Source organism: Typopeltis vanoorti, chromosome 2, assembly GCF_054136105.1.
Source record: "Typopeltis vanoorti isolate ZY-2024b chromosome 2, IOZ_Tvanoo_1.0, whole genome shotgun sequence".
In the NCBI taxonomy this organism is placed as follows: domain Eukaryota; kingdom Metazoa; phylum Arthropoda; class Arachnida; order Uropygi; family Thelyphonidae; genus Typopeltis; species Typopeltis vanoorti.
Window position 1 is genome coordinate 187853339 of NC_143550.1, and position 19525 is coordinate 187872863.

At 36.8% G+C, this 19525-nt stretch overlaps 1 protein-coding gene across 1 annotated transcript in view; it reads right to left on the reverse strand.

Annotated features, from left to right (window-relative positions):
* Positions 1-19525, reverse strand: part of Gpo1 (glycerophosphate oxidase 1) — a 550013-nt gene that overhangs the window by 90169 nt on the left and 440319 nt on the right. The window contains exon 15 of the mRNA XM_090414113.1: positions 305-493. Coding sequence (XP_090270239.1) covers positions 305-493 — 189 coding nt within the window. The remainder of the gene's footprint in view (positions 1-304; positions 494-19525) is intronic.

Here is a 19525-nt window from a genome sequence, read left to right on the forward strand (position 1 = left end):
TTCCTAAAGTATGGGAAATTATCATACAAAACTGTGTTAAATAATTAACGTTTTTTTTTTTATTTTTATTTTTTTACTACTTTAGCACGTTATGCACGTTTTCATGAGATTCTATTGTAATCATGCGCCCTAACTGTATGTTATTCCTAATTTTTGTTTAAATACTGTACTGATGATGTCCTAAGATAATTAGGATGAAATATTTACAATTAAATAATTTTCACTGTGGTTTATATGTGTGTTTCTTCTAATTATGAACGCACCACAGGTTTCGTTATTTAAAAAAGACAACATCATGATTTACCTTAAGAGTGGAACTTAGATCATTAAATGCAATATATCCTTTCTTGCCCTTATCCATGCTCTGAAATCTTTCAATATATGCATTCATTTCCTTTCGAGTGAAATTAAAGCCATCTTGTACTCTAGAAGCTCTATTTACATTCTGTCCCATTTCATATTGAAGGAATTCTATGGCCTTCTCCAACTGAGCCTGAAAAAATGAAATGAGCATTTAGAATTGTGTTGGTTATACATATTACTATGACTTAACAAAGTTATAGTGAAATGTTAAAATTATAAAAAAGAGCTCTGAAAAAGATAAGTACTAGTTTGCATAATAACTGGTGATATTACTTGCATTTTAGTATAATATTGTTTATTTTTGATAGGTTAGTGTACCTGCATGATTGTTGGCTTTTTCGATTTGTTACTGATTTTTTTTTATTGAATTTTTGAAACTTGTCTTGAATGGAATATGATGGTGGAATGAATGAGATCTGCCCACCATGCAGCACAAAGATCAAATGATATTAAAGACATACTTTTTGAAAATGATTTGATGTTGTGAGTGAAACATGTATTTTCCCCATATACAGTACTAATGTACTATAGGTTGACCAACCAGCCTCTCGTGTATGGGTCCAACATAAAACATATGCATGGCAAAATGTGAAAGATGCGTTTGTAGAAAAATTGAACAGGAGACAAGAAGAGATATGGATTTGTAGAAAGTGAGATATTTTGTTAGACTACAAGTTATCAGAGAATACAAAACAGGTTGAAGGAATGAGTGCTAATGAAATAAACCTAAACAGAATGAAAGCTAGTGGGATGGAGGGAATGAAAGCAAGAATGAAGAAATGAAAGAAAGTGATATTGAAGCCAAAGTAAGTAAGAATGAGGAAACTGTAGAAAGCTGGACTGAACAAAAGGAAGTGTGAATACAAGAGTGACAGAGAATGAAATTGCTGGAATGCAAGATTTCAAGAAAGAGTTGTTCAAAGTGAAAAATGAAATAAGGAGTATCTGGTGTGATATTAGACATCTAGTGTGAACAAATGAAATATAAGAGAGAAAAAGAGGTAACAAATGAATCAAGAATAGATGGAGATTCCATTGTTAGAAAATTGGTTAATAAGCTCCATAAGGTCTGCTATTCAGGAGGGGAAAAAGAGCAAGATAATTCTTTGGGTATTAGCAGGAAACAAACAAGGGTGGTTGTGGGAATGAATGATTTAATTAGACACAAAGGGAATGTAAGGATGGATATTGAGAAGAGTGAACGATTACAGTACAGTGGGAAACGTCTGTGTGTTGCAAAGTACGACAACAATGAGTTGACACGGAGAGCGAGAATCATGAATAACATGCTGGCAGAGCTGTGCGAAGAGAAGGGAGTGCAGTTTGTAGATGTGCAGCATGCATTTGAGGAAAGAATGGAAATGTACAAAAGTGATGAATTACATTTGAATGGCTTCGGAGTGAGTGAACTGGAGAAACTATTGCTAGATGGAAGTGCAGTGTGTGTGTGATGCATGCAAGAGATACAAGTAAGAGGTGAAGTGAAAGACCAGGAGAGTGAAACAGAAGAGACTGAAGTGCCTGGCAATGGAAACAATAGTAGTGTGTGAGGTGAAGAGAGAACAAATAATGAATGTATGGGAATGATCAGCATAGAAATGGAATGGATTGGAATGTGAGTAGGGTAGTTGAGACTTAGGAGATATATAGGGTAAGCAATGATAAAGGAAGCTGGGCAAGGGCAGGTGCGGTGGGAAAATCACAACCATGAAGTGGTTTGCGTAGGACTGCTTAGGGACCTAAAAGCGAACTGCTGTGTTTATTTAGAAATTCCAGGAGAATCAGAAATAAGAGATATGAAATTGTTGGAATAAATGAAATATGGTTGAAGATGATATCCTAACAGGAATAGAAATGGAAAGCCACTGTTTTTTGTGAGGACAGAAAGGACAAGACGAGTGGGAGGGGGGGGTGCTGCTGATGTTAGCAGGGGAATTATATCCACATAAGGTAGACATGAAATAGTAGCAATGGTTTTCAGGCAGCGTGGTGTAGATAGAAGTTAACCGAAGAGATATTTAGTTGGATGTTGCTATAGACCAGGGAATGCAGAGGGAGGTGATGAAGAAATGTATAAACAACTTGGGTTAGTGAACAAGGGATGGGTTATTTTAATTATGGCAATATAAACTAGAAAGAAGAGAGAGTATTTGAGAATAAGGAAAATATTTCTCATCTTGAGAGAGACTACTATCTTAGGCTGTATGCAAAAGTTCATGTGAGGATGAAGAGTTTTAGATCTTGATCATCATTGGATGTGAGTGGGTTTCGCACTTTCCTCCAGTTTGTGAGTGTGATCATGAAGTGATTACCTGGGTTATGGCTAGCCATATGAAGATTTCTATGAGGAAATGATATATGTGGAATTACAAGGCTGGTGATTATAAGTTTAGGAGAGAAATTGGAGCTATAGCATGGAATGAGTTGAGTGAAAACAAAATTTTTGCTGCTAGGGAACTGACAAAGAAATACTTAAAAGTCACTGTGTGATATTCCAAAGATCAAAAGACTGAATAGAGTATGTGAAAAATGGATGAATGAAGAGCTTAAGCATGAAATCTGGAAGAAGAAAAAGGCACTTTGGAGGCAGTACAAGATGAATAATGATAATAATCGGTTGCACTAGAGCAGTGTTTCTCAACCTGTGGTCTGCGACGATGGGACAAGTGGTCCACAGGCAGACTTAAATTAATTAAATATATTTTTTTAATTATCCACACAAAACATTTTAAAATTGAATAAGTAAGTAAAAATTATTGAAATTAAATGGAGCCTTAAAAAAACCAACAAATAGAGTCAGAATGTTCAAAGGGGGTAGCAATAAAACTATATTGTTTTTCACTTCACCCCTCTTTTATTATTCTTCATTCTGCAGCTAAATTTGTAGCTGCAGAATGACGAATAATAAAAGAGGGGTAAAGTGAAAAACAATATAGTTTTATTGCTTCTGCCTTCCCTTGCTGTTTTGTCAGATTTGGAGGGAACACGTGTTATCCACATTTCAACTAATTGCTTGTTGTGCATTGATTTTTATTATTGAAGGTTTCCTTCAACCAAAGCTTAGTACATCTTCGGAAGTGCTAAGTGATACTTGAACAAAATGTGTCGTGAGTTAACCCCAGTATTTATATATTTATATATTTTTTGGAAATGTTTTTTTAATAATGGAAAAGTGGCTTAGAACTAGGACTTTGAAAAGAAGAGCAAATGAAACAGGTAATGCTAACCCTAATTGTCATACACGTGTTATAATGGCCAGTAAATCTGATACTATTAAAGTAGAAGAAACAAACAGTTCAAAGAAAAAATACAGTAGGAAATATAACAATTCATATTTGGAATTCGGATTTACTTGGTGTGGAGATGAAAGTGAACAGAAACCTCAATGTGTTTTGTGTTATGAAGTTTTGTCGAATGAGTGCATGAAACCTGCAAAACTCCAACGACATTTAGAAACTAAATATTGTGATGTAAAAAATAAGTCAATTGAATTTTTTCAGTGATGCTTAGGAAAATTAAATCATGGGAAAGATATAATTTCAGCCATGGATTCCATTAATAGCAAAGCACTGGAAGCATCCTATCTCTTAAGTTTGTGCATACCGAAAACAGGGAAACCTCATTCTATCGGGGAAAATTTGCTACTTCCAGCTATAAAAGATGTGGTAAAAACTATGTTTGGCAACAAGTTACTAAAAGATGTTGATTTGATTCCTCTTTCAAATGACACTGCCAGTCACAGAATTAATGATATGGAAGGTGACATAGAATCTCAGTTAATCGAAAGAGTTAAGAAGAGCCCTTATTATGCATTACCAATAGACGAGACTACTGAGTTACAAATGATGCACAGTTAATATGCTACCTAAGATATGCGCATGATAACAACATTAATGATGATATTCTGTTTTGTAGAACTTTGTCATCCTGAACAACTGGAGAAGAAATATTTTGCGCTCAATAATTACATAATACACAAAGGGATCCAGTGGGAAAAATGTATAGGCTTCTGTTCGGACGGGGCTCGTGCTCTTCAGGCAGGCCTAGTAGGGTTCTTTCTAAGGTCAAAGAAGCAGCTCCGGATATGAATTGGGTGCATTGTTTCATACACAGGGAAGCATTAGTCTCCAAAGGAATGCCACCAGAATTTAAACTGTGCTATACAATGCTGTCAAGCTAGTTAATTTTATTAAAACTCGACCGTTAAATAACAGGTTATTTTCAGTACTCTGCAATGAAATAGGCAGTGAATATATACAACTTTTGCTACATTCTGAAATTCGCTGGCTTTCCAGGGGCAAAGTACTAACAAGGTTATTTCAATTAAGGCACGAAGTTTCATTATTTGTAAATGAACGTAATTCTGATTTTGCACCACTCCTTGTTGACGAAGTATGGCTATCAACACTATCCTATCTTTCAGACATTTTTTTGAAATTAAATGAACTAAATTGTGAAGAAAATTGTGAGGACAACACAAAGGCTTCTGGGAATGATGCAGAGGACACTGACGTGTAGAAGTAGGGAGATTCTTGTTCCATTGTATAAGGCTTTGATTAGGCCACACATGGACTATTGTGCCCAGATTTGGTCACAGGGTTTTCAGAAGGATGAAGAGATGTTGGAAAGGGTCCAAAGGAGACTGACTAAGGTAGTTTCTGACCTCTGGAATGTCGAGTATGAGGAAAGATTGAGGAGATGTAATTTGCAGAGTCTGGTGGACAGGAGAAAGAGGGGAGATATGATAGAGACCTACAAGTTGGTAAGGGGTTGTTATAGGATCAATGCTGGAGAAGTTTTACAGAGAATAGTGGGAAATCAGGGGAGAAACAGAGGTCATCCCTGGAAACTGTATAAAGAGGGTGTGAGTAGGAGAGTGAGAGGCAGGTTTTTTTCGTGCAGAGTTGTGAATGATTGGAATGCCTTGCCTGAGAATGTGGTGTCTGCAGAGTTTGAATGTGTTTAAAACATGGTATGATGAGCTGTGTGTGTGTGACAAAAGGACCTCCCAGATGAGTTGTTTGACTCCATGAGGTCTTGGGTGGTAATAATAATAGTAATAATAATAATAAATCTCTCCCTTCAGGGAATTTTTTAACTGTTCTTGATGCTTACGACAAAATAAAGGCATTCGAGAAAAAGCAGGTTTTATGGATTAATTATGTACAAGACAGACAATTATGAAAAGACCTTTTTCAACACTGGAATCCTTTTTAGTGGAAAATAATATTTTTGTTCATTCTGAGTTTCCGGAAAGGGTTTGTGACACCTGAAAAATCTGAAATGGACTTTTGAAACATATTTTCCGAATAACTTTTATAAGAAATTTCTGTGGGTTCGCAATCCATTTCAGGCTTGCAGTCACGAGAACGACCTTTCGCTATCGAAAAAGGAACAGTTAATTCAAAGTGACAGTGGGCTTAAAATGCAATTCTGTGATCTTGGTTTCGCTTGATTTTGGATCTCGTCTTCAGTCAGAAGTGAATTTCTGGAATTATCTGAAGCAGCATTGAAAATCATCCTGCAGTTTCCTACAATCTATCTTTGTGAGAAAGAATTTTCATCGGTCCTTCAAATAAAAACAAAATACAGAAATTGTTTAGTGTGCATGCCGATCTTCGACTGAAGTTGACCAATATTGAGCCAGATATCCAGCAACTCTGCAACGTCCGAAAAATTCAACCATCTCATTAAAAGTAAGTAGTAACATAATTATATCATCTTATTTATTTGTTTAATAAAAATTAAAACTTTGTTCAATGATGATACACTTTTAATCGTTTACTTCAAATTTAATTAATTATGTTGCCATATCTTTCAAAACATGCTTTTAGATTTATTATGTTATAAATGCACAGTTTTTCTGAAATGTTGGTAGTTCCTACATAGGTTTTTTAAAAAAAATTACAAAAAGTCAAAACGACATATAGGGAAATAAATTAAAAAAACTATGTTTATTTTTGAAGTAAAACTTTAATTCCACCATTCTAAAATGTTATTTTTCTTGCTTTTCTGTTTGCAAAATCGTTGATGACATTGTCAAAGTCTATTTCATCACTCAGTTGCTGTTTTATAGACAGTAAGGCAAGATTTCATAAACGCCAAAAAAGGTGCTGCCAGGAGCAGATCTCCCCCCCCCCTTCTAGCTACGCCTCTGTAACTTAGTGGTCTGTAGAATTGTTTTAGGCATTTTACTGGTCCTTGGGATTAGAAAGGTTGAGAAATGCTGCACTCGAGTATAAAGAGCAGGCCAGGAGAGTGATAGTTGATAAGTACAGCAAAAGTGCAGTATGAGCAGAAATGAACAAATCAGACCAAGAAAAACACTTGGGAGTTTTTTTTTTTGATATGTGGCCAGTAAAAAGAAGAATGATTATGGCAAGATGAAGTTAATGGATGAAAGTAGGACACTGATAACTGCTGCTGAAGAGGATATCGTCGAGGTGTTCAGTGAGCAGTTCATCAGGGTATTTTATCCCCAGTGTGAAATAGAAGCACAATTGTAGAGAATGCAGTGAGAAAAGACTTAATGGTGGGCGAGCAAGTAGTATATGAGGAGTTAAGTAAGCTAGATGTCAATAGGGCAATGGGACTTGATGATATAATACCATTCCAGGGAGTTAGCATCAGTCTTGGCCTATCTGTTTAACAAGAGTCTTGCAACAGCACAAGTCCCAAAGGAGTGAAAGAAAGGTAAAATTGTTCCACTTCACAAAAGTAGTGATAAAGCAAAGGTTACAAATTATAGACCAATCTGTATATCTGGAGTTGTCGTTAAGGTATAGGAGAGGCTGGTGAGAGAGATGGGATAAAAAAGTTGATTGATAACAGTGGTATTCTTTATGCTTGTCAGCATGGATTTGTTAAGGGGAGGCCATGTTTTATCAACTTATATACTATAATAAGGTGATGAATGTATGGGACAGGGGAGATGCATATACAGTGGCAGACTTAGATTTTGCAAAGGCTTTTGATAGATTTCCACAAGTTAGCAGCTAAACTAAAGAAGATGGGATTGGATGGTCGATTAGTTGAGTTGGATTAGCAAGTTGTGTATAGTGGTGCAGTATCCCAGAAGAGGAAAGTCATTAGTGGTGTGCCACTTGGATCTGTCTTCAGCCCATTGTAAAAATAAAATAATTTTTACATAAACTGGTGATATACAACTATTTTCAGATGATGTAAAACTTGGAGGGGAGAGAGTGATGAAGAATCAAGCAGATGTTGTGGCCATATAAGACTTGAGGAGATTGTATAAGTGGGAAACAATACGAAACTGTTGATTCAATGTTGCAAAGTGTATGATTTTGAAATTGTCAGGCAACAATGGAATGCAAAGTATACACTAAGTGGAAAAATTTTGGAGGAAACTGAGGAGACAAGAAACCTTGGAGTGGTGGTGGACAAGGATCTGAAGTTCAGAGGTCACACTGCACAAGCTGTGAAGTCATCGCATCAAATTATGGCAATAATGTGGATGACCTAACATGCAGAAATGGGGAAATTCTAGTTATAATGGATTATACAATAATCCATTATATTGATTATTGTGCACAGATTTGGTTTCATGGATTCCATGGTGATTAGGATATATATTAGAAAGGTCCAGAGAAGAGTTACTAAGGTGGTAACTGGTCTTTGGGATATGACAGATTGAGGGAATGTAGTTTGCAAAGCCTTATGAATAGGTAGAAGAGAAGATATGAATACCAACCAACTTAAATATCTCAATCATATCCTCTTGAGACATTTAAGTTGGTAAAGGGTTGTTACTGGGTTAATGTGAAAGAAATTTTTCACAGAACGGGGGGGGGGGGGGATTATTATTATTATTATTATTCCTGATACCTCCAAGGAGTCTGAAGACTCATCGCGGGAGGACACCTACAACTGTCTCAACCACTATACCGAGCCTCTACTATGAATCATTTCCATCAATCGCCCACCTCCACCACCACTACAACTAGTATTTTTTGTCTGTAAATTGCGTGTGTTCTGAAGGGCCGATTTGTCTGTATGCAGGATGAAAAACCCGAGTTTCCAGGAGAAAAAACCATGCTACCTCCGTATGAGATCGGCTAACTCACCTTCGATTGAAATCGTCCAGATAAAGATTCCTCCCGTCGCGACGAGAATCAAGCTTAGGCCGATTCCAATCGAAGGGCGAAATGCACCGTCGTACATTTATAGAACAATGGAAAGGTTATAGAACAATGGAACATCCCTGGAAGCCGGATAAGGTGGGTATGAGCAGGGACATAAGAACAGGTTCTTTGCATGGAGAGAATTTGGCTAGTTGAATGCACTGTCTGACATTGTGGTGAATACAGATACAATGAATAAGTATAAAGCATGGCTTGATGGGCTTTGTGTAACACTGTGTACCCCCCACATTGTCTTTTGAATCCATGGAGGCCTAGTGTTAATAATAATAATAATAATAATAAAAACCTGTGTTAAGTAGTATTTTGATAAAATAGTAAAAGTATTATAGGTATTTTTTCTGGAAAAGTTTCCAGAATCAATGGCATAAGTAGTATTTTTATATGATAATTCATATATTTTTATATGATAAGATGAATTTCATCACCTGGCATGAGACCACCACCCTGCTTATTGGAGACAAAAAGTGACTTGAAAAAGTTTTATGTCTGGTCTCTAGAACAGGGTTTCCAGGTTATGTAAAAAATAAATTTAAAATACAAAAACAACAACAAAAAAAAAAGTATCCTTAGCCCACCTATGGTACTAAATGTACTATACGTTTGGAAATAACCTTTTGTGGATAGGTGCAACATTAAAAAGGAACCCACAGTTAGAACCACACAAAGTACACAAAAGACTACCATAGAATTACAGAGCAAGCTTACTCATCTACAATATTAGTGTACTCATATATTGCGTTTTATCCTTTATCCAAGTACTACCTGAAGTACGTGAAAGTACTTCAGGTGCAAACAAAGTTTGCACCTGAAGTACTTTCACGACTGGGGCAACTCATGGTAAAGGTGGTATAAGTTCTCATCACTTGCCTTAGTATATCCCATAATGCAAAGCACATCTCTTTGCAAATATGTATAATGCTATGCATTAAGGGAAAGGCCACTACCCTGATCACTTTTGACCTTTATTGAGGTCTCATCAGTGGGAGCCAGACCCATAGGTGGTGATACTAAGGTGGAAGGAATGGAGAAGTCATATTTACCTATTTGAGTTGCCAAAGGGTGTCAACACACTATTATTAAAAATTCTGTGGATTAGAGATAAGTTTATAGCATAGCCAAGTGAAAAAACTTCCATAAACTTATCTCTAATCCAGAAAATCTTTAATAATAATGTGTGACACCCTTTGGCAACTCGTATAGGTAAATATGACTTTTCTGTTACTTCCACCTTAGTATCACCGCCTCTGGGTCTGGTTCCCACTGATGAGACCTCAATAAAGGTCGAAAATGGTCTGGGTAGTGGCCCTTCCCTTAATGCATAGCATTATACATGTCTGCAAGGAGATGTGCTTTGCATTATGGAGATACTAAGGCAAGTGATGAGAACTTATTCCACCTTCATTACGAATTGTCCCAGTTCTGAAGATACTTCAGGTGCAAACGTTTGTTTGCTTACACTTGGATAAAGGATAAAACCCATTATATATGTAGCATTGCCAAGTGAAAAAACTTCCATATACTATTGTACTCAGGGGCATATATCCAGGGTATATTTAAGTGTGCAGGCAAATCCATGGAATGGCAGTATCACCGATATTATATTTTTGCATTTATTCCTGTTAAATACTCCCTTAATTGTTTCCTGGCTTGTGTGACTCCTAAAATTAAACACAATACACTATACTAATGCTTCATGGAGAGGACATCTTTTGACGTTTTTTAACATTGCATCTCATTATAACCACACCTTTGAGCCTCTGAACAGATAGCACAATGGATCCAATTCTTAGCATTCTAGTAGTTTTAAACCACCCAGAAGGTGAGGCAGCGTGTGCATTGAGACAACACCATCTAAAAATCAGTGGCTGGGATTGGTTATTGTGTCAACTAATCCAATATATGCTAACAGCATCAATCCCCTAGATCTTGGTCTACTTGCAGGTCCTTCCTGCAAGTAGACCAAGACTAACTTTTCCTCCAATATTCTGTTTAAATGACTGTTATACCTTAGGCTGCCCTGCTAATAAGTTATAAGTAGTTTCTACACTGTCTTATACAGCTAGTACAGTGTTCTGACTAATGTCTCTCATATTCCATATAAATTTATTCAGTTGATTTCCTGCCATACTAGCTGTGCTAATTCCGTTGTTTATTTCCACATTTAGTTTTCCATCTTCACTTAAAACTTTGCCTAAATAGCTGAAATATCTTGTGTTCTATAGGTTCTCCATTAAGGATGCAGTTGATGTTTTCAATATTCTTGTCTATTTTTGTCTTTTTATTGCTGATTTTCATATTAAATTTATTCTAATAGTTATTCAATTTAGTTAGGGAATCCCACTGATTGAATGTATTTAGTAGTAGTATAATATTATCTCCATAAAGTAAAGAGCTGAGATTAACATCATAAATTCTGATATCAGATTTAATGCCACTCTCCTTCACAATGTGATCTACGTAGATAATGATTACCAGTGGAGATAACCTTGTGTAACACTTCATTTAACATCAAAACTCCTCCAATTCCTAACTGTACAATTACAAATCAAATGTAGACCATGTACTACTTTGATATAAATGACCCATTTACACCAGATAATTGTAAATATACTGAACAGCTGTTTTGATTTACCATGTCACGTGCCTTTTCTAGATCTACAAAACTTAGTCTCTTTCAGCAAGACAATGGAGCAAGTCATAATGCTGTTGCTGTAACTGTGTGGTTTGTGGACATGAATGTTACCACATTTGACTGACCTCCACAGAGTCCTGATCTCAATCCTCCTGAACATCTATGGGATGAATTGGAGCATGGTGAGGTCAAGGGAATCTGTCTCACAACAATTCAGGACCTCATTCATGCCTACAGGAAAAATGGTCCAAAATTCTCACTGATAACTATTGTACACTTGTGAAAAGTATTCCCCTGTAGGAATGTTACAAGCAAAAGGAGGCACAACATCTTATTAAGGTTTTTTCTTTTAAGGTTACACGGTGATCAGCATTCATATTTATAAATTTAGGGACAATTTTTTTGTCCTTAAATTTATAAATATGAATCTTATTAAGGTGGCTGTTTGTTCTTCATCTGTTGACTTTTTCCAAGCAGTGTATTTATCACCATGATTGGACATGAGGTCATAAGCTCAGTTCGGTACTTTATATTTCTTAAAAGTCTACGTAAAGATTTCCTTTCAGTTATCTGGCTCTGAATTCAGCATAACCTTCACAATTTTAGTAAATAACTCACTATTGCTTTTATTACACTATTACAAATTACATTATGTGAGTTGTCTGTGCAGTTAGCATAGTGGCTATGCATTTCACAACCAGCCTGGGAAAGGAGTATCCTGGGTTCGATTCCCATTGGCGGCGTGAGGAGCTTAAGGATATTTCTCAACACAGTCAGGTTAGCCAGTCTTGGGCATGGACAGCAGGGTTTTTCTCCCCAGCAGGGTTTTCCTCCTGCAAGCAGGTAAACCGGCCCCCGTCAACACGATACAGTCATAGGATATATACTGGGAGGCATAGGGTTAGTCACCTCATCTTCGGAATGGTACGACTTAGAAGGGATCAAGTCAGCTCTATAACAGGCCAGTAGGCCTAATACGTAGTAGGGAGAAGAAGATATGTGAGTTACTTATTTCATGCATTTCATAACCATTCAGATTACTGAAGTGATTATTTTATTATTGCTGATAGATTAATTTTATCTGTAAATGATTTCACAAAAAATATGTTTCTAATTTACTTCAATTTAAATAAAGGTGATTATCATCATCAAATTCCTGATACTTGAGGTGGTGTACAGGATATTATGATAGTACTACATCAAAAGAGTCCAACTTATTAACTTCTAACATTTCTCTCCAAACTAATCTGTTATCTGTCAAGACTCCAATCTAAGGCATATCTTATTGTATCAATCCATCTAGACCTTCGTGTTCCTCTGCTCCTTAGTTTACCTTTTCTTTCCCATTCTGATTCTGTTTAGTGACCATACTACCTGAAATTAGATTTGCTAATTGATTCCTAAATACTAACAAAGCCAAGTTCTTTCCTGACATTCTTATTTTTAATATGACGTTGCAATTGATTGGAGAAACATTGGAGAAACATTTGACGTGTGGTACAGAAGGAAGGAGAATGAAAGAAAGAGTGAATGAGAAAAGTATAAAAGTACAAGAAACTGGGAGAGTGTTGCATGGAGATTCGATGATAAGAGGTATACTTAACGAGAAAGTAACAAAATCATGTTTTTCAAGTGTGAAAATAAAGGATGTTAGTGATGTTGTAAGTATGCAGAAGAAAGAAGGAAACTGGCATAAATGATTTGAAAAGTGAGAAATATGCAATGAGAGAAGATATGAGAGAGTTGTTGGGGGAAGCAAAACTGAAGAATAAGAAAGTAAAGATCGTGAGTCTGCTGCCTAGGTATGATAGCACAGAACTGAGAAGAAGGGTCATGATTGCCAATGAGAAGATTGTGTAGGAGGAATGGTGTGCAGTTGATTGATTGGTGAGAGCGTGGCTGTGCAAAAGCAGGGAAACTAGAGATTTTTATTATTATTATTATTATACAGGCACCAAGCAGTGACAAAACCATACTAGAAAATATTCAAGAGGAATGCAAAGAAGAGTACATATCAATATACTTGAGTCAAAGCCATCATAGACTTGAAATGTGGAAAGGTAATTCCATACTTAATTATTATTTAATAATAATAATTAAGTATGGAAATATAAAAGTAATACAGTGGCTACATTGCATACTTTAGAGGGGATTGACCAGAAGGTTGAATTCCAAATGGTTACAGTAGAGCTCTCATACTACCCATCTGTAAAAAAGGGAATAAAACTGAATGTGAGAATTACAGAAGAATTTCTCTAATGTGTGAGTAGGGGAGTGAGAGCCAGGTTTTTTTTGTGCAGAGTTGTGAATGATTGGAATGCCTTGCCTGAGAGTGTGGTGTCTGCAAGGAGTTTGAGCGCGTTTAAGACACGGTATGATGAGATGTGTGTGTGTGATAAAAGGACCTCCCAGATGAGTCTTTGACTCCATGAGGTCTTGTTTAATAATAATAATAATAATAATATACGTTATTATTATTATTATATGGGCACCTCCATGGAGTCCAAAGACTCATCGCAGGAGACCCAAACTATCCACATAATCTATCATACCTTTCCTTGAACCCCTGAACAGAAAAATCACCCACGAATGACTCTGGCAACCCATTCAGCTCATTCACAACTTTCCAAGCCAAAAATCTAGTTCTCACGCCAATACTAACCATGCTTTTATTCAACTTCCAGGGACTTTCTTCTGGCCCCTCCAGCCAAGTGCTGAAACATTTCCCCTGCATCAATCCTATAAAATCCTTAAATGGAGGTGCCCATTAGATGGAGGTGCCCATCGCAGGAGACCCAAACTATCCACATAATCTATCATACCTTTCCTTGAACCCCTGAACAGAAAAATCACCCACGAATGACTCTGGCAACCCATTCAGCTCATTCACAACTTTCCAAGCCAAAAATCTAGTTCTCACGCCAATACTAACCATGATTTTATTCAACTTCCAGGGATTTTCTTCTGGCCCCTCCAGCCAAGTGCTGAAACATTTCCCCTGCATCAATCCTATAAAATCCTTAAATGTTTCTATCATATCTTCTTTTTTTATCCTGTAAACCAACTTCTGCAATCCACACACCCTCATTCTGTCTTCATAGGGAACATTCCACAGACCACTCACCATCTTCGTCACTCACCTCTGAATCTTCTTCACCACTTCCACATCCCCAAGAAACCCAGGAGACAAGACTTGAGCACAGTAATCGGGATGTGGATGTATCAAGGCCTAATAAAGAAGAATAATTCCTTATCCCTCTACTTATTAATGTGTTCTTCAGTAAGCCAGGTAATCTTATGGGCTACCTTAGCAATATTATTATTATTCAGGCTTCCATGGAGTCAAAAGACTCATCATGGGAGGTTCCTAAGAAACACAAAGTCTATCAAGACTCATCGAGGGGAGGTCCCCCCCCCCCAAGAAACACAAAGTCTATCCTACCACTCCTTAAACACATTGACCATTCTTGCTCTTACACCACTCCATCAGGCAATGCATTCCATGGTTCAACCACCTTCCATGCAAAGAAACCACTCCTCTTGCTCATGGTTTCCTTTCGTATCTTCCAGGGATGGCCTCTTGTCATCACTCCTTCCCGCTGTTCAACCAAGCAAAAGAACTCCCCAGTGTCAACCCTGTAACCACCTTTCAACAGTTTAAAAGTCTCAATCATATCAGCTCTCCTTCTTCTATCCACCAAACTCTGCAGTCCACATTCCCTCAGCCGATCCTCATAACTAACATTGTACAGTCCTGAAACCATCTTTGTTATGCGCCTTTGTACCCTTTCCACAGTTCATTTATCTCCAATATAGTCTACATTTAAGTTGTCAGTCAGCAGTTAAAATTGAAGGAAATACAGGAAGATGGTTTGATGTAAAATCAGGGATAAGAAAAGGATGCATATTATCTCCATTATCCATCATCTATATGAATTGCATTCTGAAAGAAAGTTGTATAAAGCCTGTGTTCCAGGAAAAATTTATGCAAGCATACTTGAAAAGAGGTTGAGAAAGATTGTGGAAGAGAAACTTGGAGAAGATCAATTTGGTTTCAGACCAAACAGAGATTGTCAAAATCAGATTTTCACTTTAAGCCAAATACTTGAGAAATCTTAGGAATATAACAAGGATCTGCATTTAAGTTTTGTAGATCTGGAGAAGGCATGACAAGGTGCCCATAGAAAAGCTTTTCAAAACACTACAATTATATGGTGTGAATGGAACATTATACAGAGCATGTTAAAAAAGTTTATTTTCCACTTGGTTAGAGTATAATAAATTTAGTTTAATCCTTTATCCAAGTGTGAGCAAACAAAGTTTGCGCCTGAAAGTATCTTCAGGACTGGGTTAAGATGGTACAACACCAGGGCAACTCGTTGCAAAGGTGGAGCAAGCTACCAACACTCCTATCTCAGGATCTCCTATAATGCAAAACACATCTCCTTGCGGATATGTCTAATGTTATGCATTAAGTGAAGGGCCACTACCCAGACTAGTTTCGACCTTTATTGAGGTCTCTTCAGTGGGAGCCAGGCCCAAGTGGAGATATCAGGCAGAAGCATTAGTAGGTCATCTCTACCTATAGGAATTGCCAATTGGTGTGCCACCCTTTTATTAATAATTTACTCTGGATTTAGAGAAAGATGTTAAAAAAGTTTATTTTCCACTTGGTTAGAGTATAATAAATTTAGTTTAATCCTTTATCCAAGTGTGAGCAAACAAAGTTTGCGCCTGAAAGTATCTTCAGGACTGGGTTAAGATGGTAACAACACCAGGGCAACTCGTTGCAAAGGTGGAGCAAGCTACCAACACTCCTATCTCAGGATCTCCTATAATGCAAAACACATCTCCTTGCGGATATGTCTAATGTTATGCATTAAGTGAATAGGAGTGTTGGTAGCTTGCTCCACCTTTGCAATGAGTTGCCCTGGTGTTGTACCATCTTAACCCAGTCCTGAAGATACTTTCAGGCGCAAACTTTGTTTGCTCACACTTGGATAAAGGATTAAACTAAATTTATTATACAGAGCAATATAGTCCACATTTAAGTTGTCAGTCAGCAGTTAGAATTGAAGGAAATACAGGAAGATGGTTTGATGTAAAATCAGGAGTAAGACAAGGATGCACATTATCTCCATTATCCATCATCTATATGAATTGCATTCTGAAATGGCATAAAGCCTGATTATTAGAATTGGAAATGTCAAACTTAGTTCTTTGCTTTATATGGATGACGTTATATTCCTAAATACATCTAGTGAGAGTCTCCAGGATTCACTAACTAAATTGAATAACAGCTGTAACAAATTTGGCATGACAATCAGCAATAAAAAGACAAATACAGTAAACTCTCATTTTAACAGAGTATTAGGGACTAAGGGTTGTCTATAAAATCAAAATTCCATTAAATTGCGAATCTTAGGAATAGTATTGAAAATAAAACACTTTCAGTGGTACAGTATTAATATATTTTAATGAGAACATTTTTATGTAAATATTATTTTACCGAGGATTGGGTTTGAAAAAAGCAAATTTCAGTTGCTTTCCGCTTTTATACTGTTTTTTAATAATTAATGATCGAAATTGCCGAAAATGTTTGTAATAAGCCACCTCTGGATCTAAAGATGCGCCTATGAACAAGATAATGTCGTCCATGTGTTCTCTAACCACTGACAGTTTCGAACCAGCTGGAACCATTTCTTCTTCCTCATTGTCAACCTCCTGAATGCCCTGTAAAACATCTTTAGCAATCTCTTCCTGGCTGAGAATTTGGTAGCCTGGGTCACCCTTATCGATGTCTAGCCAGTGTTCAATGTTATTCTCAGTGACACTATCACCAGCTTGCATCAAAGTTTCATGGAAATCAGAGGTTTCAAAATCCCTGAAATCATATTCTAGTTCACTCCAGTTTGGTAACTTGGTCCAGCCATTAGCCATTGTAGTCTTTATCTCCTTCCGAGTGGCAGCAAAATTAAAGATGGTGGACTTGATGTTGTATGCATGCAAATTTTGAAGTCTCCTGCTCCTCTTGTATCTTCTTTGGGATCGTTTTCATTCTTCAAGACAACCATAACCTCTTCAAGAAACTTCTTCTTATACAACCTCGTGCAGGCAACAATGGCTCCCTGGTCTATAGGCTAGGCTGTATTATAGAAGTGGTGCTTGGAGGAAGGAAGATACATTTTATTCTTCCATTCATACTAACCAACTTCTCAGCATTAGGATGGGCTGATGCATTATCAAGAAGTAAAACAGCTTTTATATCTTCATTTTCAGGACCTCTTCTTGGTAGTCTTGTACTTCAGGTATGAAGTGATGAAAAACCAGTTGGAAAAAAAAATGTCACTTATAAACCAGGCATTTCTTGAACTGTAATAGATGAGAGGTATCTGGTTCATAACATTCTTCAAAGTGCAAGGCTTTCGTGCTCTTCTGACTACCATTCACATTAGCACAAAGTGGGGCTGAAATGCGCTCCTTGTTTAATTTGCAGCCACATATGCTAATCTCATATTTATTTGTGAGGGTATTTTTGGGAACAGGCCGGTCTCATCTGCATTGTAAACTTGAGACAAAATAAGACCCTCAGATTCAATAACTTCATTGATGTATTTTCTGAAGGGCTCAACTTGTTCAATATCGGTGCTCAGTGCTTCACCACGTTTGCTTGTTCGTAATGCCATGCTGTTTATGAAAGTGCCAAAGCCACCCATCACTCGCCTGGAACTGTATGCCCATGTGTTGTGCAAGTTTTTCAGCAGCTGACCTTAGTTCAACACCATGAACAACACCACTACTAGACTGCTGTTGAATGAACCCCTCGTAAACTCCTTCTTCTAAATTTTTATGCTTGCCAACTTCGAACGTTTCTTATCCGCCACAGTGAAACCACTTTTGGAGCTCTCAACGCTATATTTTAGCACAAGCTGAGTAAGTTTGTCTTTATTTTTGTGTATGTCTGAAACTGTTTGCTTTTTCACCCCATAAAGTGCATAAACATGAGCAACAGATGCACCATTTTCCAACTTATTTATTAACTCAAGTTTCTGTGCTATTGTAAAGTTTACTCATTTTCTTTTAACCCCAGACATATTAACTCATATTAATAATGAATAATAATGGTTTAACTAAAAATTACTCCAGCAACAGCCACGTCATAATACCACGTATAAATACCATGTGGTTTGCGCTAGCAACGCTATGCTACTGAACCAAAGCACATGCACACGCGTGAACTATTATGAGTACGCACAAAATATCAAGAATATATACACGAATGTATCTGAAGATGCTATTTATAAACACTGCCGATCACTTCCAATTAACCATTGTATTATTTATTTATTTTCAATTAATTATTCATTATCTGTATTTAGTTGTCAAATTATGTACATTTAATCTGAAGTCCATTGAATCAGGGTCCGTTAAATCAAGAGTTTACTGTACTATGAAAATAGGAGGAGCATAGTATAGAAAATTCAGCTGCTTTCTGAATGGGGATCTTATAGAAAATGTATAATACTTCAGTATTTAAGCACAGATTTTAGTGAAGATGGCAGGTTAAATCTGGAAATAGACAACAGAATAAGCAAAGCTGGTATGGTGGATAGCCAGCTGAATAAACTTATATGGAATAAGAGGAAATTAGCCAAAACACCAAACTAGCAGTACAAAACAGTATTTAAACATGTTTTAAGTTATGTATCTGGGAGTTGGTTTAAGAATAAAGCACTTGATCAAATTGCTTTATTTCTAACCCAGATATGAGGGTACTGAATATGGTAGCATGAGTATTATATCATCCTGTGAGTGCTCCCATGGCCTTGATTAACTATTACTCTACCTAATTTTCCCAGCACTGAACTTTGCAGCACACCACTAGTCACCTGTTTTTGCCTTAATTCTGTCCCTTCATATACAACTTTTTGATATCTGTCTAGAAGCCGCCCTCTTATCCACTTAACCAGTGTCATGTCCATTCCCATTTGTTCTAATTTGTGTAACAGAGTTCCATGTGGTATTCTGTCAAATGCCTTTGCACAATCCAGCAAAATCATCATGTAACAATTTCCTTTATCCAGCTCAGCTGTTACTCTATTGTAAAAAGTAAGTAAATTTCTAAGGCATGATTGACCCTTCATAAAACCCTGCTGACCCTCATATAGTATCATATTTTTATCTACCCATTGGTGAATTAATTTTTTTTTTTTTTTTTACCAATTTTCCTAGTACTTTTATCACGATGCCTGAGATACTGATTGCTCTATAATTTGCTACATCCATCTTAGAACCTGTCTTGTGCAAAGGAATTATTTTGTCCTCTGCACTCCCTTGGAACTCTACCAGAGCTAGACTTAAAGAG